General features: G+C 37.8%; 1 protein-coding gene across 5 annotated transcripts in view; it reads left to right on the forward strand.

Annotated features, from left to right (window-relative positions):
• VAV3 (vav guanine nucleotide exchange factor 3) overlaps positions 1 to 27,463 on the forward strand; it is a 380,746-nt gene that overhangs the window by 235,887 nt on the left and 117,396 nt on the right. For 4 of the 5 annotated variants that reach the window (XM_077120068.1, XM_077120070.1, XM_077120072.1 and 1 more), the window contains exons 16-18: positions 11,106 to 11,207; positions 11,519 to 11,619; positions 23,759 to 23,784. In XM_077120068.1, coding sequence (XP_076976183.1) covers positions 11,106 to 11,207; positions 11,519 to 11,619; positions 23,759 to 23,784 — 229 coding nt within the window. The remainder of the gene's footprint in view (positions 1 to 11,105; positions 11,208 to 11,518; positions 11,620 to 23,758; positions 23,785 to 27,463) is intronic. The other variant, XM_077120069.1, reaches the window with a different exon arrangement.

Raw genomic sequence — 27,463 nt, forward strand, 5'->3', positions numbered from 1 at the left:
GAGCCTCAACTAGGAACTCACAAAATGGAATTATGGTATCTACCTCACAGTTTGTTGTAAAATTTTTAAAAATAATATTTACCATTTTTTTCATGTAAATGTTTTGCCTGGTACCACTAACCAAAATATGGAAATATGGAAGACGTGATATCCCAAATTGTTTTCGGGATTTGGGAAGAAGCAAACTTGCACTCTCAAACCAGGGTGAGAGTGCAGTGTTTAACTGTCCCAATGCATTCTCAGGTTTTAGGAGGAGTTGCATCTGCTAAAACGTGGATTGGTCCATGAAGCTGCTTGGTGCTCTGTGGTCCAACCTGCCTTTAGCTCTGAAGCTGGAAACATTACCCTGAACCCCTCATGATACTGAATGACCCTTTTTAGCACTGGGTTGGGGTAGGGGCCAGGATTGTACAATAAAGGAGCTTTATGATGGAACTCAGAACTCTGTGGGTTTGGTATGAGTACAAGCCTCAGCTGAGGACCATGTCTTGCTGTGGAATGCTCCCATGGGCTGGGACTGCTTCTCTGATCATTATCCTACTGGGGACCAGATGAAAATTCCCAGAAACCAAGACCCCTAAATGTTCTCTCTTCCTTATTAAACTAGAGGTCATATGATACAGAGGTTAAAAACAATAGTTTTGGAATTCAACAGACAACACTGAGTCTTGGCACTTGACTTTCCATTGAGGTGACCCTAGGAAGGTTATTTAGGCTCGATCACTCTCAGTTTCATAGTTGTCAATGGGGAATAATACTACTTATTTCATAGAGTCTCTGTGAAGTTAAATGAGAAAACGTATGCAAAGTACCCTCATGATGCTCCCGAGATCCTCAGCACGCAGTGGTAGCTGAAGCTGTGAGTTTCTGTTTCCCCTCCTGGATACACGCTGGCCTGGGGTTCAGGCCATGTTTGGTGGATGGTGGGTGGGAGCTTATTTGGTCATTTCCCAGAGGCTCTAATACATGAGGCCAATAGGCCGTGTCTCGGAGATGAAGAGAAATCAAGCCCAGTTAACTGTCTCGCAGAGCTGGCCATTTGCGATGGGGCCAGGACCAGAGGGAGAAACCATGTATCAATTAATGAAAGGAAGAGGGGGCCAAGGGGGGGATGGTGGCAGAACCTGGAGGATTTTTAATAAGCACATTCACTGGGATGCTGTGAGGATATTTTTTGAGGGTGATTGTGGTATTCTTTTTGTGTGTGTGAGATAGACTAATACCTGTGTCTATTTCAAGCAGCTGAGATTGTCCTGATTTTTGTTTTAGGAATCACCACTTGAATTTTACTGTTTTGTATGCTTTTGCCTCATTTGGGAGTTTGAATTATTTCAAAATGGCTAGAGACTGTAGGAAAGAGAATCCCAAATCACCGGACAATTTGAAGTCCATTGACAAGGCTGGTGAGAAAAGTGTGCTCTGCAGAATATTTTACTCTGAGTTTCTCTAATGGAATTAGTTTTGAGGGAGAAAAAAACAACATTCAGCAGAAAGATAGGAATAGAGGATCAATCCACTGCTTCACGGTAGAAAAGGAAGCTGTCTTCAGGCCATTCTGAAAATATTTTGAAACTCTTAAGCACAAGTGACTCCACAGAAAACAGGGTTGTCTTGAAATCCCCTTTTGCGGTCGGTCCTTCTGGACTCCAGGAGAGCTCTTTCACCCAGGATATTTGAAGTCCTGCCTAAATCCCAAGGTTTCTTAACCATGGTTAATAGCATTAGTAGTTAGTCTCCATTTGCAAGGAAACACTGTAAAATTATTTGCAACTATGGGTTCACTCTCAGGCTTAGATGGATTTTCTTCAGAAATGTTTAGAAAATATTATCACTGCGTCTTTGAAGGGTGAAGACATAAGGCAGTTGATTAAGTGAACAATAGACCTTAAGTCATTCTGGGCTGGACAAAGCTGAAAGATACTTGTAATTCCTGGTCGAGTTTGTGTACTTCGATGTCAGGATGTCTTTCCACTCAGGAGCAGCCTTCAGGGGCCTTTAGTTTTCCTTTCCTCTAAGGTAGCTTTGTTACCATTCGGAGAGTAGCGTGTTTTCCTTTAGGGAGAGATATATGCAGCTGTATCTATTTTTGCCCTTCTGCCATTGGGTTGAAATAACAGTTTTCACCATGATTCTCTCCTTCTTAAGGTTCAGAAATGTTTCTTTGCTGCCCCCCCCCCCCCAAGTCCCCATTTCCCCTTCCCTATCTAGCCCTATGATAAGGTTCTAAGTATACTACATGCGTTCCTGGCTTATTTGGAGCCTGCCCTTGAGAATAACTTGCCTTCTCCATGCTATTTATCTGTTCCTTCCTGCTTAAATGGTGGAAGCTTATCAGAGGTCCTAATCTTTGATAAGGATTATTCAGTGTGGTAACCCTACCTCATTCTGGTTGTAGTTTTCCTCCACCAGTTTTTAGCAGCACCTGCCCTGTCCAGGGAAGTGCTTTAACACGAGGATAGACACACAACAGCAGCCCGTAACTTGGGATTCGTGGTTATTATGCTGCTGCTCTATAGAGCCACCTACCTATGACATCTTATTTTGATTTCTGTTACCTTCCTGCTTTCTCATGCCCTGACTCTACTTCTTATGCCTAAACTTTGTCTTGAAGCAGGAGCCTGTAAATGGTTCTCTTTTCTCCCCTACAACTCTGGACACCAATTTTCAAGCTATTCACCCTAAACAAGCCTGTGTTCTACCCAGCTTGTACCTCTGCACACCACTCCTTTCTTTGCTACCACTGCAAACATTTTAGCTGTATCAGCTCTGTCCTGGGGACCCTTAGTAGTCCCTCCAGTTCTTGTGTATTGGTCCCCACTGACCAAAGCAGTGCTGTGACTGCCTGCCACATGGCCTGCCAAGTCTGGCTTGAGTTTGTACCTTCTTTACAAATTGTCAATGTGTGCTCCTCTTGTATCTTCGACTTTATGGCAAGTTTACAGAGGACAGATAGCAGTGTGATATTTCTGCAAGCCCACAGAGCCTAGAATGTTACTGAGTCATTTAGAAAATTCTTTGCCCTTTTGGTCACAATAATCTTTATAAGGAATATAGCTTTTCCTTTAATAAACATATTTAACATTTTAAAGCCCTTGCTTATTTTGAAGAGTGGTTTTTTTGTTTAGATGCATGACAGTGGTTTCAGGCTAGGCCAAATTTATACTGACTAAGTAGAGAATACATGCTCTACTTATACTAAACTTCTGCACATGTAGTTTAGTATAAAACAGTCTTTGTATGAAAGGATGGAATGATGATTAAAAAAGCTTTTTTTTGTACATGATCATTATAGAATTCGATGAGAAATCCTTTTAAAGCTTGTCAGATTACTTTTCAGATTTTATTCCTTTGTTCCCAGATATTACTTCATTGCGGTACCATCTTCATATGCTTCTAAAACACATTAATTTAACAGCAAACTTCATATATCAAACATAATTTAAAGTGTACTTCAATGACTGAAATTCTCTGGGCCAGTTCAGCATTCCTAATTCATGTTGCTTCAGTATTTGAATTATGGCACTGATTTATGTGACCAGAGAGTGGGAAGATCCAAACTGTTTAGAACCTGTCTCTTACATGGAGTAGCTGACACAGTGGGGAAATGTCCTGCTGTTTAAACCTGAGCATCGAGAGCTCTCTCTCATCCCTCTAGTTTCCTCAGTACCAAGAGGAAAACAATCAATTTTAAAGGAAGAAATGAAGCAAACCAAGATAATCCAAATTAACTGTGAGAAAATGCCTGGCATAGAACAAGCATTCAAGTACTTTGCTAAATGCGTGACCAAATAAACTGTATTATAAGTAAAGATAAACTTTAATATACTTATTAAATATTTACTACAAGAAACATTTTATTCCCATTGATTTAGGATATGGTAATGAGCAGGTAGATTGTTTATATCATCCTTACTTTATGAGGACTCTGGGTTTTCTATTAAATGTTTGTCACTTATGACAACAATAACAGTAGTTGTAGTAGGAACATCTAGCATTTTTATGATGCTTTTCATTATTTAATAAATAAAAGTGAATAGGATGGTACTAATGTGTGCTCATTTACTAGCAAATAGTGAGTCTCTATTCCTTCTCCCACTCAGCCTCAGCCTTCCACTGCAGGGATGACACATGCAATGGTTTGACTGGTGAGGAGGCTAAAAAACAGAAAGAATACGTTAGGTGCCAAAAGTCACATATCCAGTTTGTAATAAATATAGACTTAAATTACATATAGTCTGACATTTTTTTGACTTTTAATTTACTGTAGATTTAGCTGACTTTACATTTCTTTCAGTAATTTCCTTGCAATGTCACTAAAATTCAGTGATGGATGTGTATTTTAAATTGCTATAAAGCCAATGTTGAATGAAATAAAGAAGTGTAATATATAATAGATAAGAAAATACTGTTTTTCACAGCCAAGCATTATCTTATTTCTATTGCTATTTTGAAAGTATTTATTCACTTCCCTAGAAAAAAGACTAAATGTGATTTGAAATAAAAAGAATAAGATCTAGTTGTGATTTATAAGTGTCTTTTTCTGCTTTCATTCTTTTTATGAGTACTGACTTTCTTAAAAATGGGTGAAAGTGTCCCTTCTGAATGCTTATTTATAACTTGGTTTTTGGAGGACCTGTTTTTCATCATCTTACCCTTTCAAATAACCAGCAGCATAATTGGAATGCTATGGTGTTATGAGAACAAATTGTGAAAAAACAAGTGAGGATTTAGAATAGTTTACTCAAAGATTGTATGAATAAATAAAATATTTTGATCTTTTCCATGAACTGTTCGGTGGATTTAATTCCAAAGATAGGGTATTTTAAAATAAAGATTCGGATTTTATTCTGAAAAGTTTCATGTTAATGAAAGGAATTTAAAAATGTTATCTAATGGAAAACAGAGTTGCTTGTCATGGGGAAGACTAAATTTGAGGTATAAAATGATCAGCCTCTTTTTGAGATTTCAGCTTAAGACTTTAACTTGGTTAAAGAACACTTTCTCAGAATTGGAGATTTCAGAATTGCTAGGCACTTGACAAGACAACCTGGACAGAATATTCTGATATTCTCAAATTCGTTTGTCATTGTAAGAGCATATGAAATACTTTACAAAGTTAGACCTGTGGGAAAGGTGGCAGCCCACCATGATACTGGTCTCAGATGCCAAGTTCTGTTTCAGGTGGCTTTGGAGCTAGCTGGGCTCTAGGATTTGTGTGTTTAGCTGATCCTTCTTCAGTCATCGTGGCAAAGTCAATCCTATAAGGCTGTCAGCTAAGGTAATAATAGCCTTTTATTTATTTGAGAAATTTCTTCTCAATTATAAGGACAGCTACTTCTTGCTCTACTATTTAAAGATTTGGCACAAGTGTCAACCTTTTGTACATATGATTTTCATATTTTTACAAATATCCAATCTTAAATTGGAAGCATATTTGGTTAGCCAAAACCTGGTATCTGACTTTTAGGGGAGACGATGGCTGTGTGAGTGATGTGTAAATGGTAGGTCCTTGTGGTAGTTAGATTCACATGTCAACTTGGCCAGGTGAAGGTGCCTAGTTCTATTGCTGTGGACATGAGCCAATGACTTGTGAACCTCATCTGTTCCTGATTACATCTGCAGTCGGCTAGGAGGCGTGCCTGCTGTAATGAATGATGTTTGATTTGATTGACTGGTGCTTAAATGAGAGAGCTCAACATAGCACAGCCCAAGCAACTCAGCATACCTTATCTCAGCACTCGCAGCTCAGCCCAGGCCTTTGGAGATGCAGAAAGGAATCACCCTGGGAAAAATTGTTGGAACCCAGAGGCCTGGAGAGAAGGCCAGCAGAGATCACCCTGTGCCTTCCCACATAAGAAAGAACCTCAGTTTAAAGTTAGCTGCCTTTCCTCTGAAGAACTATACTAAACTAAATAAATCTCCTTTTATTGAAAGCCGATCCATCTCTGGTGTGTTGCATTCTGGCAGCTAGCAAACTAGAACAGTCCTAATTCTCCACTTCTACCCCAGCCATAGAATTGCTTCTGCTGAGCTCTGTTTTGGTATTATGCTCTTGGCTCATGTTAAGAAGGGACAGAAGAGGCAGATACACAGTTGTATTTTAAAAGACCTTGTCAAAGACACCCCATACCATGTTCCTCTTATGAAAACACATCAGAGCAATTCTTCTTAGATTTTAAAGCCAGAAAAGATATGTACAGTTATCTTAGAACTTACAATGTTTTCCTCTTTGCTTCAATATCTGGTACGTTTGCCACTGAAGTGATAGAGTTTGTATACTAACTTTATTTTTATTCTTAAGCTTTACTTTCCTTTTGACAATCTACCAATGAATAGATAGACTAGGCACCATGCATGATGTTAAACACACAGTGGAAAAATAATCCAACATAGCCCTTGGTCTCCTGCAATTTATAGTATCTGGGAATACGTATTATTGGGGGAGGAGAAACATTTGTCAATTAAGCACACAAGTAAAGGTAAAAGGGACATTGTAACAAGTGCAATGAAGGAACAATACCTGGGCTATGAAACTCTCTAATGGGGATGCATCCTAATTTCTCTCTTTTCTGTGTGTATGTTGTGTCCTTTATAGTAAGAGATATAGATATGTGTGTATGTGTGTATGTATATATATGTGTGTGTGTGTGTGTGTGTGTGTGTATAAACACGTGTATATTGTTTTGTAGTATACTTTTAATATTTATATTTGTGCTTGTAAAAAACTCTTCCACAGGGCGGGCCATGGTGGCTCAGCAGGCAGAGTTCTCGCCTGCCATGCCGCCTGCCATGCCAGAGACCCGGGTTCGATTCCCGGTGCCTGCCCATGAAAAAAAAAACAAACTCTTCCACAATGTTATTAAATGGCTGATTATTTTAATAGTTTATCTAACCAACTCCTTATCATTAGACATTGGCTTATTTACAGGCATTCACTGTTATAAACAATGACATCTTGTTTTACTTTAATTTCTTGGAAAACCATGGTTTTCTAGTGGGTGAGCTATGTATTGGCCAGAAAAAAAATGCATTTCACCCCTCACACTCAGTAAGTTTGGATTTAACATTTTTACCAACTAACTAGGAATGGGCTTACTTTCCAAAAGATAAAAAGGGTCCTAATTTAATTAGTCAAAGATAGAAAATTTTATTGATGGCGAAATGAGCCAGAGCACATGAAGCATACTTCCAGTTAAGGTAACAGCCCCAAATTCCCAGTTAGCTTATCTGTCTGGGGCAGCCTCTTGCCTTATTCAGAAAGTTGCATTCACGCTGCAACACTGTGGTTTTACTCTTTCAGCTAGTATCTATTCTTGAAGCACTACCTAATTATCATTGCTTTATAGTGTCTACTTTTATATCAACAATACTTTCATTTATGTTGCAAACTTTTAATTCAGTTATCCGTGCTTTTAAATTGCCTCGTGGTATTTTTAGCATAGGAGTTAAGAATACAAGCTTCGAGACAGATCTTTGTCTCAAATTCCGGTTTGGTCTCTTATTACCTGTGGTGCTTGACTGCTTTAAACCTTGTATATATTGTTGTGGTTGTTTCTGTTTTTCTTTTTATTTATAAAAAGGGAGTAAGTCGGAAAATGCGTATTTACTGTAGACACTTTTGAAAACAAAAACAATGCTAAGGAAAAATAATTATAATTAATTTGTAATCTCTCTACCCACTGTTCACATTTTTATTCAAGTATGTTGACAAGTAATTATATATGCTATGTGTCACATTAATGGGGATCATATTGCAGGTACAGTTTTTTAGAAAGTTCTCAGATAATCTATTACAAAACTTTCTTGGTTAATACAGATGTTCACTTTATCACTTGTAATTGATGCACAATATCCCATTGTATAGATGTAATAGAATTTGATTATTTTCTTATTTTCAAAAATAAATTCCAATGTTCAGTTTTTAAAAATCTTATAATAGATATCAAATCCTTCATGATTACTTGTAATAGGCAGAATTATATGCAAAGGATTTGTGTATTCTAAATGCTTTGAATGTTTCAATTTTTAAAAATATTATAATGGATATCAAATCCTTCATGATTACTTGTAATAGGCAGAATTATATGCAAAGAATTTGTATATTCTAAATGCTTTGAATTTGTGCAGCTTTACCCATACTAGTATTTTCTTTTTTCTTCTATCACTTTCATTTTGTGAGTTTGATGTGTGAAATGATCTAGTTATTTGAATTTGCCTATCAGTGCACTTGGCACATTGCAGGAATTTAATAAATGCTACTTTTGATTTTTGTTGCCGTATATTTGCCCCTATCCATAATCTCCTGAGGTTTCTCTGTCCTCTTCATCTTCAGTCTACCTCCCTAACTCCCATCTAGTCAATTTACTGTCTTTAACTTCTGCCTCCCTGCAGACTGCAGGCCGTGTGTGTTGACATCTCAATTCCCTTCCGTTGGCACTTGGTATGGCTTCATCTCATTCTGTGGATTTTTTCATGCATGTCCTTTCCCAGGTTAGCCCATTTCTTATTGTGCTTAAATAATTCCCAGGGACATTGAGCACATAATGGCCTTCCTATTGGAAATTCCCAGGAGAAGGGGAATTCTCTGGGGAATTCTCAGTCTATAGCCTTCCAAGGAGCTCTGTACTTCTCATAAAGCACTCTCCTGATCACCTCATTCTTGTATGGATTTGGAACCAGGACTTCATAAATTCTAACCAGCACTTATTCTCTAACACTAACTCTGTGCCAGGCAATGCCCCAAACACTTCACAATAGAACCTTGTTTTAGGAGTTTGATTTTATTCATATTCCTGTTTTATACTTGCTCACTTGCCCAAAGTCACACTGCTAATGATTTCAAGTTAGGATTTAAACCCATGTGGTCTAATTTCAGATCCCTGCCTTCAACTATACTTTCATTTTTTCTATAATGCCTCGGTGTCAGACCTGGGGTAGGAGAGTTAACTTTTATTCTTTAATGTTTGATTTTAAAATTTGAAAAATAATGGGCAGTTACAGTTAAAAAAAAAACTCCAACAGTTCCTCCATTTTACCCTACTGCTCTAAGTTTTCCTGGAGGCAACTATGGCTAATAATATTTGCAAAATTATTATTTTTTTATCATGAGAGCATTCATTTTTTAAAAAATAAATTCTTAAGTGTTTGTGAGCCTCCTTGTAGCTTTTTATCTTCTGGAAAGTAAGAGCATTCCAGGTTCGTTGGTAGAAGTGTTAAATACAAATGGTCCGAAGGCAATTCTGATGTATACAATACACTCCTGGGTTGACCCCAAGATGGAGATGTCCCACCTGTGTCCCAGTCCATCGTCTCTAACCTATTTGGGATCCATTAACTACTCGAGTTTCTGCCTGAAGAAGATTTACTTTCATTTTTAAACCTTCAAGCTGACGAATTCTTCAAGTTCCTAGGAACTAAGCTGTTATTTGACAATTCATTTATGATTGCATCACCTTGATACTCAGAGAAAAATGAACAGCAGCCCTTCCTGGCTGAGAAAATGGGTTTAGATGTTCTTTTTAATGATTGGCTTTATGGACTCCAAAATCAAGTGTTTTCTGAGCAAAGTGAAGAGAATTTTGTTTTTAGATCCTTAACTTTTCTGTAGTCAATGAAGAAAAACTCTAATTTTTAATCAACACCACAAAAATGCCTCTATGGAAATGGCTGTGCTTTTCAGCCTGTGGTGAAACGTTTTTCCTAAAGAGTGAGGTCACCAGAAGCACAGAGCAGAGAAATCCCATATGGTACTAATATTTGATTTCATTTTTAGCACACTCATATTCAGCAGATGGATTGGAAGTCTGACCCCTCTGACACTTCTGCATCATTGCTTGCTACTCCAATTGCCTTTGTGAATGTTTTTTCATAAGGCTTCTCCTGGTACCTCAGAGATTGATGCCTGGTCGCCTGCCTGTTATGCTTCATTTCGCGGAGGCTCTGTGCAGCTGAGAGCTGCTGTATTCTGTAAAAGGGGGATTCCTAGTTCGTTAGTATCTCAGACTTTTCCTACAATCCTTCAAATGGCTTGTAATGTTTTGGAGAGCATCATCTTCGCTTCCTAGGTGTGTCTCTGATTTGTATCCATTTTTAGCTTATCATGTTCTAATTTTCCTGCTTTTTTCCACCTCTGTCATGGCTGTATTAATAATGTTTTTAAAAAGCCCCTCTCGAAATGGCCAAGTTCACCTGTTTTCAGTATACTTGCTAGACCCAAAAGTCTAATTATTTTGACATGAATATGGCTCATTTCCCCCTTGCATTATAGCTTCAGTGCTTAAAACACCATCAAAGTTTGGAGTTCTTGGTTCTGCCATTGACTTTCCTTTAGTGTAAACCTCTAAAGGAAAGTTTCTTTGATTGTAGAATAGTGGTAATCATGAGTGCTTACCAGTTAGAATTGCTGTGAAGATGAAACAAGGTAATGAATGCAGCGTATCACTGTATCTGACACATGATAAATGCGCAGTGAATGTTAGGTTATAGTATGCTTATACATTTTTGTTGCATGTGTATATAATATAAATAAAATTCCAAATCTAAATAGTAAAGTAATTTTGTTTGGTTTTTATTTTGATTGGAAGCAAAGGAAATTATTTGGTAAGGAGGAAACTTTTAATGATCGGATTGATGCTTTGTTTCAAACTTGCTATAAAAGTTACTTTGTTTTTACAGATCATTGCATAATCCACATGCCTATTAGGAGATGAACTCTGTGGGCAGTACCCTCTTCCCTTCCCTCTCGCCCTCTCCAGCTAGTTTATATTGCAGTGATGTGGCTGGCCCTGGCACAGCGTGAATATCTGTCAGGTTTTGTGCTGCTCCTAGTGGCTTGACCTATGTGTGCTCATTCTGTAAAGTTCTCTGGGAACCCTCAGTTCTGGGGAGGATTCGGTTTCTTATGTCCTTAAGTGTGCTGGGTTCCCACAGCACCAAATCTTTGTGCATATTTTAATGCATAGCATGCTCTGGGCTTTTATACACTGCCTTTTTGCTCAAATCAGAATTCTACCCATTTTCATTTTGGTGAATTTAGCTCTTAGATGGCTAGATTTTTTTGCTTCATTGAGAAACATTCTTTAGGAAGTTCCTTTCTCTTTTTATAGATCTAACATAAGGCCAGACTACGCAGACTCCAATTTCCATGACTTCAAGATGCATACCTTCGCTCGAGTGACATCCTGCAAAGTCTGCCAGATGCTGCTGAGGTGAGCTTGCAGTGCCCTTTTTCTCAGCTTAAAGGAACTGGTGCAATGGCTAAGTGTTTAAGACTTTTCTAATACCCCAGTCAGAAATGTTCTGAAGTGGGGATATTGCCCTGACAGTTTGGATGCGACAGATCTTTCCTAGGGCTTGGATCTGGGCCATTGCTTCAGAACCTCCAGAAACAGCCATTCCCCCTGCCCAAGGATACTTCCAATAGCACTGTGATGCCCTTTTTTCCCCTCTTGCACCAATGACTTCATATAGGTAGAATTTAGCACCTTTTAATATATCACTTTCTAATTTTACCTTTCAGAGGAACATTTTATCAAGGCTATTTATGTTTTAAGTGTGGCGCGAGAGTACACAAAGAATGCTTGGGAAGAGTAGACAGTTGTGGCAGAGTTAATTCTGGTGGTAAGTCATGTTTATTGTTGTGATTCTGTTTTTAATTAGGACATAAAACTTGCTGCACATAATTAAGGCCTAATTTACTCTTAATTTGTGTTTATTATAACATGTCTTCTTTTGGAACTATCGTTTAAAAGCACAATTAGAAAATTGCTTAAAATTCATGTGAATTGTATACATGACTTTGTTGTAAATTGCTTGACATTCATGTGACTTTTAAACAGAACTTGGCAGCAGAGGGCTTTGGTGGGGATTTGGAGGGTTTCGTGTCACCCGCTGTATTCAATTCACCCTACCTAAACCTGTCCCTAAAACTGTACAGTGCACCCAGAACAAAATGAGTAGCAACAGCAAAATAGGAGAAAACTATTCCTCCCTTCTATCTTTAGTTCCTAAATTTCTCCCTTATTTCCTTAAATATTCAACTCAGATATGCTAATGGTGCCAGAAGTATACTTCACGCAGACTAATTCATGAAACTCATGAATTGAATACATTGTCATTTTTCAGCATTTAACAAAGAGGACATATCCTTTGGATTTATGTAAATATTTTCCCCTTGGTTTTTTTTTTTTTTTTTTTTTTTCCATGGGTAGGCACCGGGAAGCAAATCCCCCTTGGTTTTTAAAAATAATATTCCATGACTATTCCATGAGCTATTTTCTAAGACCGTTGGCAATTATGCGTTCAATAGCCTTTTGCCTCTCCCTGCTCCTCCTGGGCTCTCTCTTCCTTCTCTTTCTTTTCTGGCCTCTTTCTTCTTTCTCTTTTTTCTCCTTTCTCTTTGTCCTTTTCCCCTGAGTTTCTCTGTGTTTTATCAATAAGACCTTTCAAAATCAGTGAAACTTTTTGAACACAAGAAAAGGATCTTTAACAGCTTGAGTTAAAAAGGCAGCCATGTCAACCTTTGATTTTCCCAGAGGAAAAGGTGGACATTGAATTATTTTGGATAATGTGAAGGAGAGTTAGACCCAGAATAATAGCTCATTTCAGAGCTGAGCTCAGAAAATGGGCAATGTAGAAAAGGTGTGAATTATATTTGAGGACTGAGATCACTGCACATTACTCTTGCTTTGGTCCTTCAGTAGGTATTTTTAAGGACCCACCATGTACCATTCTCACTGCTAGGCATGGGCAGCCTCAAGAAAAAAGATCTCGCCATTAGTTGAGCAACCTGCACCGTACCTGCCTTGTTTGGTTCCTCTGCCATCTGCTCTCTTTGCCCATGAGCTTATTTAGTCCTCGGGGCAGTCCTGCCATTTTCTGATGGAAATCAGAGAGCGCTTGCAGTTTGTTCAAGGTCTGATAGTTGAATGAGCCAATAGTAGCACCTATGTCTGTCTGAAGGTCAGAAACAGTTTGCAAAGATATGGAGTCTTATAGAAATATTATGCATCATTATTGCTATTCTTTGTCTACGTGACACAATTTATCACTCAAGTGTTTGTTGTTCCATCTTTCTGTGTCTCATCCTTTAATCTCTTTGAGGACAATTACTATGTTATTTGTGCTCATGGCAGGCTAATGCATTTTAGAAATTTCCTGAGCCTGCCTTGATTAGTTTTCATCTGTGAGGAGTAGGAAGTGATCCCATGTTGGCATGGTTGCATCATTCTACAAGGATAGGATAGGAGAATGGGGAGAGTCGAGCAGAACTGGCTGAAATCCTGGTTTTGCTGTTTACTAGCTCCAGGAGCGTGGGGAAGTTACTTCTGTGTTCAGAGCATCCATTTGTTGTCTGTAAAATGGAAATTAGAGGATTGTTCTGAGGATGCTTAGAACAGTATCTGGGCATGATAACAGTAGTTTAATCCAAGGTGTTATAATGAGAAATTGGTATTCCAAAAAAGATGGGCTTATTCTATATATTTGTTATTGTTTTTATGGGCTGATAATTTTTTATGGAGCAAATGCTGACAATATTTAGCAAATACCAAAATGTTATGCAATATACAAGTGTGACAATAAAAAGACATTATGATTTTAAGTTTTGTGTTAAAAAACCTCTGCAAGAAATAGTTGGAACTTTCTGGTCTAGTGAGATTGAGCAGTGATATATACCAAGTGTCTGTTCCTAAGTCATTAACTTACCCTCTCCTTAAGTGGGTCACTTTGTGTGGGAGACCCCATGCAATGGTATAAATAGATAAAGCCTGAGAGCGCTGGGGTCTTGGTCTGGTTTGAATCCCAGCTCCAGAACTTAACTTGCTAGATAACTTTGAACTCCAGCTACCTAACCTTTGTAAGTCTTAGGTTCTTCTTTTATAAAATTTGGACATGAAATAGTAAGGAGCCTTGTTTTTCATTTTTTTAAAAAAAATTTTTTTTAACAAGTACTTATATATGCCAGTTACTATTCCAAATACTTCAGCACTATAAACTCATTTAATCCCACAAACAATGTCATATAAGTTGGTACTATTACTTTTCCTATCTTATAGATGAGAAACTGATACACAAAGAAATAAGCAACTTGTCCAAGGTTACTCAATCAGTAAGTAGGCAATCCAAGTTTCAAATTTAGGCAGTCCAGCTTCTGAATTTCATCTTAATCCTTGAGCTATGCCTCCAGTTCTGAGAAATATTTGTGATGATGCATAGCAGATGTGTCAAATGCACAGTACCTAACTCACAGTAAGTAATCATGTGCTCACTGTTATCTGTGAAACTGACAGATTTTCATAAGTTTTTAAGGCAAAAGCACTTTTGAATTCAATTAAAGTACTGACTACCAAATGTTTTTAGGTTTAGTGTTTTGCACTGCAGAGAGAAAGGCATCCCTAGGCACCATGCTTAGCCTCTCCCCTGTTATTCAGTCATGGGAGCTCCAAGAACTGAAGGGGCTTCAGATGAGGAAACTGGGTCATGAAAATAAGGTAGCTGAAAGTAAGAGACAGTGTCCTGTAGATCATAGATAATGCTTATTTATACAGATATCATTCATTAAAAGGTAGCATCATTCTCTAAACTTTCCCATGTAATGCTTTATCAAGCAGGAGAAAGTCTTTTTAAACCACTGGCTAATTTTGCTAATTTTGAGTTTTCGACATATTCCTGTGTTCTCTTGATTCTTTCTCTGTTTTGCACCCTTGTGTTCATCTCCATTCTCCTGTTTAGCAAATCTGTGCTCTTATTCTCTCTCTCTCTCTTTCTTTCTCTGTCTCTCTCCCTCTCTGTCTTTCTGTGCACCGCACCACCACCCCCAAGCTGTTTCCATGTTTTCCTGCTCAAGAATGCTCATAGTCAGTTAATCTGGACTATGCAATGGAAAGAACTTGTGCAGAAGGCTTCCCTTTTTTTGCCTTCAAATCAGGATTTGCTTGGCATCTCCTGTAAGTAAAAGAGCCTTGCTGTGAGGGTGAGGAGGAATCTATTACAACCCCATCAAACAGCCTTCTCTCTTCTTTCCCAAATAACCTCTGGAAGTTGGAGGTCATGACATCTTCTCTTCAAACTTGCCCCTTCCTGCACTCGTGTAACTAGTAACTGCAGGTAGAATTCAAGTTTTAGTTTTGTGGGTCTGATATGAGTGTGGCAGAATAAGTACAGGAGTTAAGTGAAGTTCAGGAGAAATTCACTTTTGGGGAAATCAATCCCAGTGGCCAAATTAAAGCATGTGAGTAGTATTGATTTAAGACAAACGCAAATGCTTGTATAACTCCAGGTGTATTAGTCAGAGTTCTACAGAGACACTGAACCAAAGAGATTTATTATAATGAATTGGCTTAGGTGTTTGTAGGGGTGGCAAGTCCAAATTCTGTTGAACTGGCCAGAGTTTGGGAATTCTTGTATGACTAATGTTGAAGTCTTTACTCCACATTCTTAGGCTGAAAGCTCATGAAGGGACTGGAGGGTCTAGTCTTGAGTATAGTATAGTATAGAATTTCTTCTGACCTTTAAAAAACCCACCCACATCATTGAGGGTAATTTCCTTTACTTGAAGTCAACTGATTGTAGATGCTAATCCCATCAGTGAAATACCTCCATGTGACAATTAGGCCAGTCTTTAACCAAACATTATGCAGTCAGGTTAACACATAAAATTAAAGATCTCTGAGCAGTGTGATGTTGGCTCAGTGGCAGAATTCTTGCCTGCTATGCCACAGGCCCAGGTTTGATTCCCAGTGCCTACCCGTGCAAAAAATAATAATAATAAAAAAATTAAACATCTCATAGATTCCCCTATAAAATTAAATCGTAGGTAATTTGAGATTCACTCCAACTTCACAGAGCTTTCCAGCTTCGGTATGTAATGCAGTCTGACAACTGAGTCAGTAGTAAACTAGTGGTCCAGAAAGCTGTGGCTAGTAGGAATGGATAACCTGTTACAATTGTGGAATAGTTGTGGTGAAAGGAAATTCCAACCTGGGGAGCATAGTATTTTCATTCAATATAGATAAGGGAGTGATCAGGCAGAGAAGAGGCGCTATTCATACAAAAGACCTGAGAAACACAGGGGCCAACTGAAGGCTGGAGAATCTACCACTCTGTCTTTTAATTGCAAAATCCATTGGTCATCACATTTCAGGCCTTACTTAATGTGACCTTTCTTTGTCATTGGATGCTGTTACCCATTCTCCTTGAAGCTTTAATTTGCTAAAGCTACTGAAATGCAATATACCAGAAATAGAATGGCTTTTAAAAAGGGAACTTATTAAGTTCCACGTTTGTAGTTCTAAGCCCATAAAAATTTCCAAACAAAGACATCCAGAGGAAAATACCTTGACTCTGAGGAAAAGGCTGATGACATTCAAGTTTTCTCTGTCACATGGAAAGGCATATGGTGACATCTGCCAGCCTGCTCTCCTGCCTTCAGGTTTCAAATGACTTCCCCAGGGGCGTTTTCTTTCTGCATCTCCGAATGTCTCTGTGTGTGTCCAGCTTTGAACTTTTTCCAAAATGGTTCCTTCTTTAAGGATTCCAGTAAATGGATTAAGACCCACCTTGAAAGGGTGGAGACACATCTCTGTGGAAACCACCTAATCAAAAGGTCCCGCCCAAACAGGTCTGCATCCACAAGAGTGGATTAAGATTTGAAAGAACATGGCTTTTCTGGGGTACACAACAGCTTCAGACCGGCACATTGTCCTTCACAGCCCTTCTCATGCTGTCCTTTGGAGATCTGATTGATTTCTCTGTAGCTACAACCTATACCTGGGTTAGAAAAGGCTCCGTACCTATGTAAGGTTTCTCTCCTAAATTTCAGCTTAAGATGTCTGTCTTCTCCTCATATATTATTCCCTCCTAGTTGTCCTGCACGCACCATAAATCTAACACATCTAAAGCTGAAGCTGACCTCATTAGTAACTACCACAAACCTCCTCATCCTGCTTAAGGATTCACTGTCCATTGGCCCACCAATTCCTTTCGGTTCTCCTCCTAAGTCTCTTTACAATCCATTGATTTTAATATTGTTATAGTTAAAAAAATCTCATTGTTTCTTGTTTGGACAACTGTAAAAGCTGCCTAACTCCCTGATGTTAATATTATCCTTTCTATGCAATTTCCAGAATGATCTTATTAAAAGCATGTCTGATTGCGTCACTCTTCTACTTACTCTACTCTGCTTCCTATTCCATGTAGAATAATATCCGCATATCCCAATATGGCCTACAACCCCATTTTCACATCCCATCCCCCACCGCTGTGCAACTTTATTGAACTACTCACAGTTCTCCAACCACTTTTCTCAAGTCTATATATCTAATTGTATTTTGTCTCTCTGTGTGTCTTTCCTTCCCTTGTCTGCTTGGTAAACTTATGTGCATTGTTTAAAACTCAATGTGAATGTCGTACCCACTTTGAAAACCTTCTTTGTTACTTCCAATGCCCAGACTTTGATATTCTGTTGGTCCTCTGTGATCCCCAGCTTAATTAATACAATCCACTTAATTGTATCGTACCATTTTTCACATTTATTGTAACTATTTAACTCTATGCCTGTCTCTTCAGTTCGACTATGTGTTTCTTAATGGTAAGAACTATACTTGCTTGAGTTTTTGAGCCCTGGACAGACATGGTGGATGGATGAGCAAGTGGATCCATCGACATAGAGCTGAACAGATGATGAGTAGAACTAGCGCGTGCCTGGTCCTCTGCACCCTAATAATTACTAGAGACTTAGGGCCAGGAGCAGAGAGTGTGGAAAATTGGACAGGTTTTGATTCTATCCTTGTAGAGAGTACAGTTTGACTGGATGATAGATAAAGGAAATAGAACTGTAATTTGAATCCTTGGCAGTATCTTAAGAATGAAAGATGGAAATGTATTTGGACCTTTTATGTTCCTTTCTGATAATTGTGGAAGGGAAGACTTACTACCTGATCTTCAATCTTCAGGCCTTTGACAAGGGACACCTGGGTTACATTAACAAGTAGTGAGAAAGCGAACCAGCTAACAGAACACTTGATGAGAAGTGCCTCTCATTTTGGAGACTCCTACTCCTTAACCTGGTCTCGCCTCTCTTTAGAATTCTTACTTCCATATCTTGTCTCCTACGTTTCCTCTCTAAAATAAGCTACCTTTCCCCCTTTACCACTCCCAGGCCTTCCCTTCCTTTTGATCCAAGTTCTTTGCCAACCATTTCGCCACCCACTCAGTGGGAGTTCTGTACTGAATTGTTTTTGAATTGGTTTGTTCATAGGTTTTATGTATTTATCAAGGTATGTTGTGGCAACTAACACCTCCAAATTCCAGAGTTTTTAGCACATCAAAGTTTATTACTCATAAGTGCTCTGTCTTTTGTGTATTCAGTGATCTTTGAAAGTACCTCCCCTCTAAGCAGTGGCTTGGGAATCGAGGCCAGTTTCATCTGGTGGCACTGTGTTTCAACATGTGGCCTCTGGGATCACTGCTTGTAAGAACCATGAATGAGAAGTGGCCAGTGTCACTTTTGATCACAGTGTTGGCTAAAACTAGTCATATGGCATCGATTTAGTTAAAAGGGAATGAGCATTTTGGTGAGCATTACTGTCTCTGCTACTTGTAATTTCCTGTAGTAGATTGTGTGCTCCTTCACTATAGGGAATGCATTTCTTATCCTTTGTAGGCACCCATACCTTAGAACCACGTCCAAAGTAGAGGAAGTCTAAAGTAGAGGAACTTAATATTGTGTCATTATTCTTTTTTCCCTAAAAGGAAATATTCCAACCCAAATATAATCCTTATTGGTGGTGCAGGACGTGGCTAGATACTAATCATTTGGCATTTGAAATAGCTCCAAGGAACTTCTTTCTGTGAAAGTTAAGACTTCTTTGGATGTTGTCTTCCCCAGGTTGCGAAATTTTTTATATTTCATGCTTTTTATTCTTTAAATTTATTTAAACTTCATTCATCCTGGAAATTATAATTACTTGGAAAAAGTGCAGTGCATTTCTGAATGAAGGAAGTAATTCATTCATGTAAATGTATAGCTATGACAGATTTTCAACTCAAGTAATTTGAAGGGTGAAAAAAAGATATGTTTATTTTTTTTGATATTTTTAAGATGACCTGTGCAACTGGGAAGCACATTAGAAGCTTGGGTGATTGGTTTATGTCTTAATATTTGAGGATTTGCATGGATATAAAGGGCAGGCAGTTCCACTCCCTCTTTTTTCATTGAACTTTAGTTGACTCCCTCACATTCACCATGGCAACCCCAGCGATCAACACGTATGCTGGCTCTGAAGTGTGCTGCGAAAACTTTCCAACCTTTATAATGAATAGGTATGAGCTGCATTATATGAGGCTCTCTCGACAAGTCACTGCAAAGCTGATGTAATTCTAGGGTTCTTTTTGATAGCACACTACCGTGAAGGTCTGATTCTCAACTGCAACCTGCAGGGACATTTGTTTTTTCCCTTCTCTGCAATGTATGGCCAAATCCCTTTACTCCCTTTCTTACCCTGTCATTGATCCATGTGGCTTGCTTTGCTTCCTCTCAGTTTAACAAAGAAAGAAAGTAACATTGGAAGGCAAATGTTGCTGGAGCAGAGGTCTTTGGTTTAATACTTCTCTTTTAGTGGGAATGTAAGCTTCAACTGCTCTAATATTTAACCAAAGCAAAGCTCCGTTTATTTGCTTATGTTTAATTGCTCTTTTATCTAGGCTGGTTGTTGCTCCTGCTGCTGCTATTGCTGCCTCTGATTGAAAGAAAGTTTTCTTGGTGTCCTAAGGGGTTTAAACCTGCAAGATTGCTACCTAGAACCTGCACTCCATTTTGGTGTGGGAAATGGGCTTTTTTTAAAGTAGTATCACAGCACTTTACCATGAGATAAGCTTCTAGAATGCAATTTTATTTCAGTCTTCTACCACTGGATATTTTATCACATTACTTTTACATGAACTCAGGCTTGATCATTGATTTCATAACCAAGGAATGACTTTGTTTATTATTACTTGGAGTCTTTTATATAAATTATCATCTTTTTAAAATAATCAATATAGTGTATAATCAAGAATAGCTGTTCCTTCCATTATACTACTTAGGTCAGTTTGATGATACATCAATAGTCATTAAGGTGAATCAAAACCATTAATTATATGATTGAATCCATTTTTATAGTTCCTGAATATATGTGAAATCAAAGTCTCTTTCCAAGTTTTATTTATAGCTTCTGGGTTTTGCAGCATATTGCTGTAAATTTGAGTGATACACATAGCATTTGTGCAACTGCCTTCAAAATTCAGTCAGTCCAACTGTCTTTTAATTTTAATATTTCACAGAAATGACTTGGTAGCCATGATGACAAGGGACCTTTATGCACTATGCTGATAATTTATTTTCCATGGCCCCCCCCCCTTTTTTTATCCCATGGCCCCTTTTGAGACAAATGGTCTTATTAGACATTGATTTGTTTAGTCTTAAGAAGCAGAACTTCAAATAGGACAAATTGTATAATAATGTATGACCTGGGAGCCACTTGTGTTGGAAAAACAAATATGATAGGAGAGAATTTTATGTTTAAACAAATGAATTATTCAAGTCTCAGTGAAAATCATTTCTGTTACACAAATATGCATATGGAGCCTTGTGCTGACATTGAATATGTTTGCAACCTCCACAGTAACAGCACTTCTCTGAGTTATGTTAAACCAGTTGGGCCATGATGAAAGAATGCAAGGTATAAACCCCTTGAAAATCGTGAGTCATCCATCTAGAAAGATTCTTAAAAGACTAAGATCATTTTATAGTTTGATCAATAGGAGCCTGAGAAGTAGGCTGCAGGGTAGAACCAAGTTGAGCATTAAAAACTTTTGGAAATTTGAAGAATTGAATTATTATCCTAAGAAAATCTTTAGGACCAAAAATTAGAGGGAGGGCAAGAGGAAGCGAGGGACTTTTTCATCAAATCACAACCAGCAACTTTCTTCTTGGCCAGAATTCAGCTAAAGTAGATTTGATGATGATCAGCCCTTATTACCCCAGCCCTGATGTAGCACTGTGACACATAAAGAATTTTCTAGAAATCCAAATGCCCACTCTAGTAGTTTTGGGTGCATACAAAGAAGAAGTAAGGGATTGGATTGCAGACATCAAAATTGGAGTGACTTTTCCATTAAATATTTCATCCAAAGAAATTCTTTTGCTGTTTATCCAGGGAAAATGGACTTTTACTTTGGAAATGTATGAAATAAAGTTGCAGTTGAGGTTTCCTCTCTTTCATTACTGTTTTTTAGCATGTAAGCAAGCTGTTGCATTAATGTGGTTATGAGAATGTAGATAATGTATGGAAATGAGGCTGTCAGATTTGACAGTATGGCTACTGTAGCAAATTCAAAAGTATGGCTAATGGAGCCCGGCTAACAACCCTGAACTCAGTACAGATTCTCAGAGTTATCTCTGCTTGTGTTCCATCCTCAGAAGATTTACAGAACCCTACCATGAGAAACAAAATATCAGACTTCCAAGGAGCCACTATTAATGTGTTGTATGCATCATGAGCAGGTGATTGTGTGCTCTTTGACACTATAACTCTATAACACTTTTGTTATAGAGTGTTCTATTAGAAGAAATAGATTTTTGTCCCGGGGGTGGGGAGGTGGGGACAGTGTTGAAGTAGGAGCCATGAGGATGGGAAATGATGACAGGGAAAGGACAAGTCCTACTTAATTAAGGACCCCAGCCTTTGGAGTTGGACTTACATCCAGAGAAAGTTCCTTTTCTGGTTTGCCGGATGCCAGGAGCTGGCCATCTTGCAGCCAAACTCTGGACAACAAGAAAGGAAGAGCCTGGAAATTAGGGTCTCTAGTCTTTTCCTAGATGTATCTCCTGAATGAAGAGGTACAAGTGGCAGCTTGGCTAGATGACTCCTCTGCTACAAAGGGTTAACATGGATTTTACATAACACGTAATATAGTTAAAGTATGCTGTCAAAGACCTACTTCACAGGGACATGAAAGCATGCTTATGCAAAGAATCAGAGAAAAATTGACATTTTTAAATTGAAATTAAGATGCACATTCATTGTATGAGCACTGAACCCAAAAGGCATGAAGTGTCCCCATTTTAGACACTGTTTAGAGATAACTCTCCTTGCAAAGAGAAGTGTCACTCCCCTCCTGGTTTATGCTTTCTGCACTTTATGATGCCCAGTTCAGACTCTTTCTGTTATTCACCAGCAGTAAAAGAAAACAGCTAGGGCTGTCTTGGCATATGCAGGTCTTTCTGGGCAAACCAGTGAAACAGGTATCACTGGGCCCCATTCAGGATCCAAGTTAACCCAACTGGGGTTCTAAATCTAAGCATACTCTCCAGCCAAATGGTGCATCCATTTACCTCTCCTCTTAGGCAATCTTTACCCTGAAACTTTGCATGTTTACTAATGGGGAGGAAAAAAATAAGTCAAATTATCTTCTATTCAGGAGTGCTCCTTTGTAAAGCAGTCTTCAGGCTTGGCAGAGATGCCATCATCTATGGCAGCTAGGGTGATGAGGGTCTGAACTTGACAAAGGAATTCAAGCTTTGTCTAAATGACTTTTCCCTGGAAAGGTGACTTTCTGCTTATTTATCTTCCATTTCCATTAATCAGGAGTAGTCTCTTAAAAAATAAAAATAAAAATACTGAAAGGGAAAACAAAACACCCTCCCTGTTCCATGCCTCAGGCAATCTTCTTGTGTAATGCAATCTGTGGCAGCTGCTCTGGTTTCCTAGCAGGAGCTTTCCCCTGGTAAACTTCTTAGAACCTCTTAAAGAAATATCCTTTGAATTTCTCATTTTGGACTGCTCTTACTCTCCTGATGTCTCTCTCAGTTGCTTCTTCTCTTCTCAGACCCTTCTTTAGAGGATCATTTTGCATGAGAAAAACATAGGTGTAGGCTCAAAGTGATCAGGTATTTTGCCTCACAAGCTGGAGAAGTTATAACTTACATGTTTTCTCGTGAATATGGGAAAAGGTAGACCAATATCATCGTCACAGTTTTCCATGTGTAGCGTGTGCTCTTATTCTTAGAATGATCCTTTACCCTTCTGCCACATTACTCATCTGAAGATCTCAGGGGACTTTATAACCGTTAGTCATTTCCAGGAACTGAAATGTAAGGAAGGGATTGTTGTTGCTATTTATAAGCAAAGTATGGTAGAAAGAAAGATTAGTATCAGAATCGAATCCTGACTGAGGTTTTTATTTCCATCTTTAAACTGCACTCCCTACAGAAATAAAAATAAGAGTTAAAGTCACTTACTGAAAAAATATTCACATGCAATATTTTATTGTGTTAATTTGCAATTATTAAAGTCAATGTAATGTCTTTGTAGCTTAGTGTGTTTAGATTCTTAGAGCTAGGTGTACTGAAAGAAAGGTTTGTGCCTAGCTTTCTCTCATGCTTATAAATTTAGTGCAAGGAGTTTGCTTGCACTCTGCTTTAAGGAGTGTTATGTGGTTGAATTGGCATTGCTTAATAAGCAATTGAAAAAGTTAAGCATAACCTAGAAGTAAGTCATTTAGAAGTGTGAGTCACTTTCCTGACAAGCCAATAAGGTAAGAGAACCTGGGTTGCAAAACAATAACTATCCCAGCCTGAGGGACTCTGGAAATATATTACAGGTATCAGTTAGGAAAACAAAGCAGTTAGTGTTTTACCACGCTGCAGAGAACAAGCTAAGGTTGCTAACCAAACAAAATTACTTTGTACTGACAATGCCAATTTTTACATTTGTTTCAGAACAAGGGGCGCTCAAACCACTAGAGGTAAGATTGACATTTAAAAATTTTTATGTAACTTTTGCATTTCAAGTTGTTTGCTAACTTTAGCAGGATTGAGCTTTTAGAGTGTTAAACGTGTCATTTAAGATGAAAGGAATAGATGGGAACAGAGATAGAATGAGTAAGCAAGTACTTGTGAATGAAATGCCCAAGTAAAATCACAGGGAATTAAATCACTAGTTGAAGATCTTAGGTAAGGAAAAATGTGTACTTTTAATCTAAGGCTGTGCGAGAAATGGGGACACTTCAGAATCCTAAGTATTTAGTTATTCAGGTAAATTTCAAACAAATATTGTAGCAATGTTGCAGCATTGGGATATATTTTCTTAGTTTCTTGCTACAGGAAGTTGGTCGACCTGTCTCCTGTCATGAAACTGTCACTGCCCAACATTTGCCAGTTAAATATTCTATCTTCACTCATCTAAGGATATAGTTTTATGTTCTGCTAGTTTTCTACTGGAGCACAAAACTTGATTACTTATTATGTCTCCTTTATCAAATCAAGATTTGACAGCATTTCCTTTTGTTTTACCAGAGTCTTACGTTTAAGGCTTCGAAGTATGTGATCACTGACGCCTCTGAGAATAAGATTATATATTTTTAAAAAGCACAAAAGAGAAAAACTTGGTAGATTTCAGACAATCATTGTCTTGACTTTCAACCCAAAGTGACAGATTTCTCACCTGCCTCCGATCTAGTGTATGTGGACCCCAAAAAGCAAAACAAAACAACCCATAGCAGAGAAAATTAAAATGTAAAATGTGTGTGGTTATGTGCATCAAAAGTACAGTAACCCGAGAATTTCAGAATAAAAGAATGGTAGAAAAAAGTTTATGCCAAATTATTTTAACATGCAATAATTACATTTCTTTAAAAGCAGTATGTTTTTATTAAGTTAGCATCTATATGGTTATATGTTTAACCATATAGTTTAAAAAATTAATGAAAAGTACAGCAGGTTGTCATAGAATAGGTATTTGTTTCTACTTCTTTTTTTGTATATGTACATGATTTGTATCTCAAAGACATCAAGAGTATGATATAAGGAATCTCAACTTATTTGTATCTATTCAGTATATCAGTTTATATACTTTAGAATTTAGAGTCTAGGTGAAGGATACTATGATATTATCACGACAGGATAATATAATAATATTAAAAAATTAGGCCGTGCAAAGTCTTTTAGGGTGGAAAAAAAATTCATCTAAAAGTTCTCTTAGTATTTAGTCAACAAATAAGACTTTTCATAAGGCTGTAAGATTTCTTCCAGGCGTGCCTATGATGACTTAGAAAACAGCCTTCTTTCATTTACTCTCTCAGGCTATTACTAGATTATTTAGATGGATTTCCTTACAGAGCTCTGAACTTTAACTTAGCATTACCTAACATTTATCATGTTAGATAACATATGTTATTTTCCCAAAGAAAATGGTTTCCCTTTATTTTAATTAAGTGATACGAATTTGGTATATTTACAGAAAGAAAGTGTGCTAATAAGAAGTGGTTAATAATTTTCACATGCTATTAAATAATTCTCTCAGGCACTTTTATGCTTTTCAAAATTGCACATAAGCCTAGTATCAAAGGAATTAATTTTCACGTTCTTTTTTTTTTTTTTAAACTTGGCATCATTTTTTAGTGACTTGCTTAGTTTTTTAATATAGTAAGTTTAATAATCTCTACTTTGTCTGGTTGGGTAATTACAGGAAGCTTTGATTTTGGCCAGCCCATCTGGAAACCTTAGGTTGGTTTAAGAGAGAAATTTAACAAAAGAACATTAAGTATCATCTTTCACACATTAACTTCCCACCAAAACAGGATCTCTTGGAAGGTCCTTTCACTCTCTGAATCAGATGCTTATATGGTGCTCAGGAGTCTTTCCAGAATAATAGATGGAACTCTTTCATAAGCCCTGTGATTTCTGTTTCTTCCCATCTCTTGAGGACCACTCTCTCTCTGTGTACAAGTTTATGATGCTATTCTGTTTCCCTTCCAGCAGCCACGATTGTGATTTATTTTTATCTTATCCTTTGTTCTCAAGGCAAGATAGTCTCCAGTCATCACAGGATTCCTGGGCCTTCATACCCATTGCCGGGGTGTTTGCTCACATCCCATTCTGCAGTGGACCTTTAGAATTGCCCTCTGGCTCCCGGAAGCCCGGAAGCGAGGTTTATTATTATGTATCTGCTTAGCTACTCTAAATCCATTCTTGATAACTAGGTTTTCTCCCTTTAAAACAGGTATGGTAACCAAAGCCAGCTTCCATATAGCAAATGAAATTTGCTTGCCTTGTTGGTAAAATCAGCTAAGAGAATTAGGTCTTATTAAAAGAAATAAGAAGAGAGAGAGAGAGAGCCTCGTGTTTTTTTTTTTTTTTTTTTTTTTTAGAGAAAGGCACAGTAATAGGTAATGAAGCAAGAAATAACTACCAAGTGCTAATAAAATTAGGCTTTTTCCCCCCTTCTAGGTGGATCAGAGGAGATTGAGAAGGGTCTGAATTCTCAGGATTCTGTTGGGCTGTAACTGAGAGCTCCCCGCTGGGTCTGTTCCTAGGTCCGCCCCCTCTGCTTCCCGTCCCGTCCTGGGGAGACAAGGCCCTGGCCAGCTCTGCTCAGGCTTTTGAGAATATAGGTTCAGAATTGGAGATACATTGGTTTCACAGAATGACAACTGATATTTTCATTTTAAAATTCTTAAACGTATGTTCTGCTGAACATTTCCAAGAAGTTTTTTTACAACATCAAATACTTTTAAATGCATTTAAAGTATGATAAATCTCAAACTCTCCAAATGCACTTGGTCTAAGGAGCTTAAATTTCCTCTTCCATCTGTTGCCTGCCCTTCTCGCCTTCCAGGAGAGGAAAAGGAAAAAACAAACAAACACACAAACAACTAAAACATAGGCAGAAGGGCAGTAACTTAGTAGAAGAATTTATCCTTTATGTGAATTTACACATTCAAAATACCAGTGAAACATTTGATCTTGGAATGATATACAAACATGAAATGCTTGACCTTAAAATGACACAGTCCATGAAGTTTAAACTAGTGAGCATAAGCTTTCACTTAATAACCCTCACTATGTGACAGGAACTGTTTCAAGCATTTAATATAGATTAACTCATTTAATTGTTATCACAAACCCTATGAGATAAGTGCTATTATTATCCCCATTTTCTAGATGAGAAAACTGAGGCTCAGAGGTGTTAACTAACTTGAACAGGATCAAGCAGGAGCCAAGTGGCAGGGTCTGAATTTGAATCTTGGTGTCCTGATTCTAGAATCCATATTTTTAATAATTGCACTGTGGGACCTATTTAAATCCTAAATTCAAGTGTTCTTTTTTTTTTACATTTTTAAGTTCATAATTTTTAAATAGTTCTAGATGAGGGACTCTAGGAATAAGAGCAAATGATTGATTCTTTCTTGCCTTCCAAGCATTTCAATAGTAGAAGGGATAAGGGCAGTTTCTATTGTACATTAAGAAGGTAGTGGGATAGGAAGGAAGTAAATAGCAGCAAGACACCCTTCATTATGTATTTTCCTGTCAAAAATATTGTCAGTTATGTTTTTCACTGCTCCTTATATAGAATGTGAAATTTTAAATAAAATTTTAGGTGGAAAAGAATGCTGCTTTGTTTTGTTTCAAGTTATCAGATATGAA

The sequence above is a fragment of the Tamandua tetradactyla genome, chromosome 11 (assembly GCF_023851605.1).
Source record: "Tamandua tetradactyla isolate mTamTet1 chromosome 11, mTamTet1.pri, whole genome shotgun sequence".
In the NCBI taxonomy this organism is placed as follows: Eukaryota; Metazoa; Chordata; class Mammalia; order Pilosa; family Myrmecophagidae; genus Tamandua; species Tamandua tetradactyla.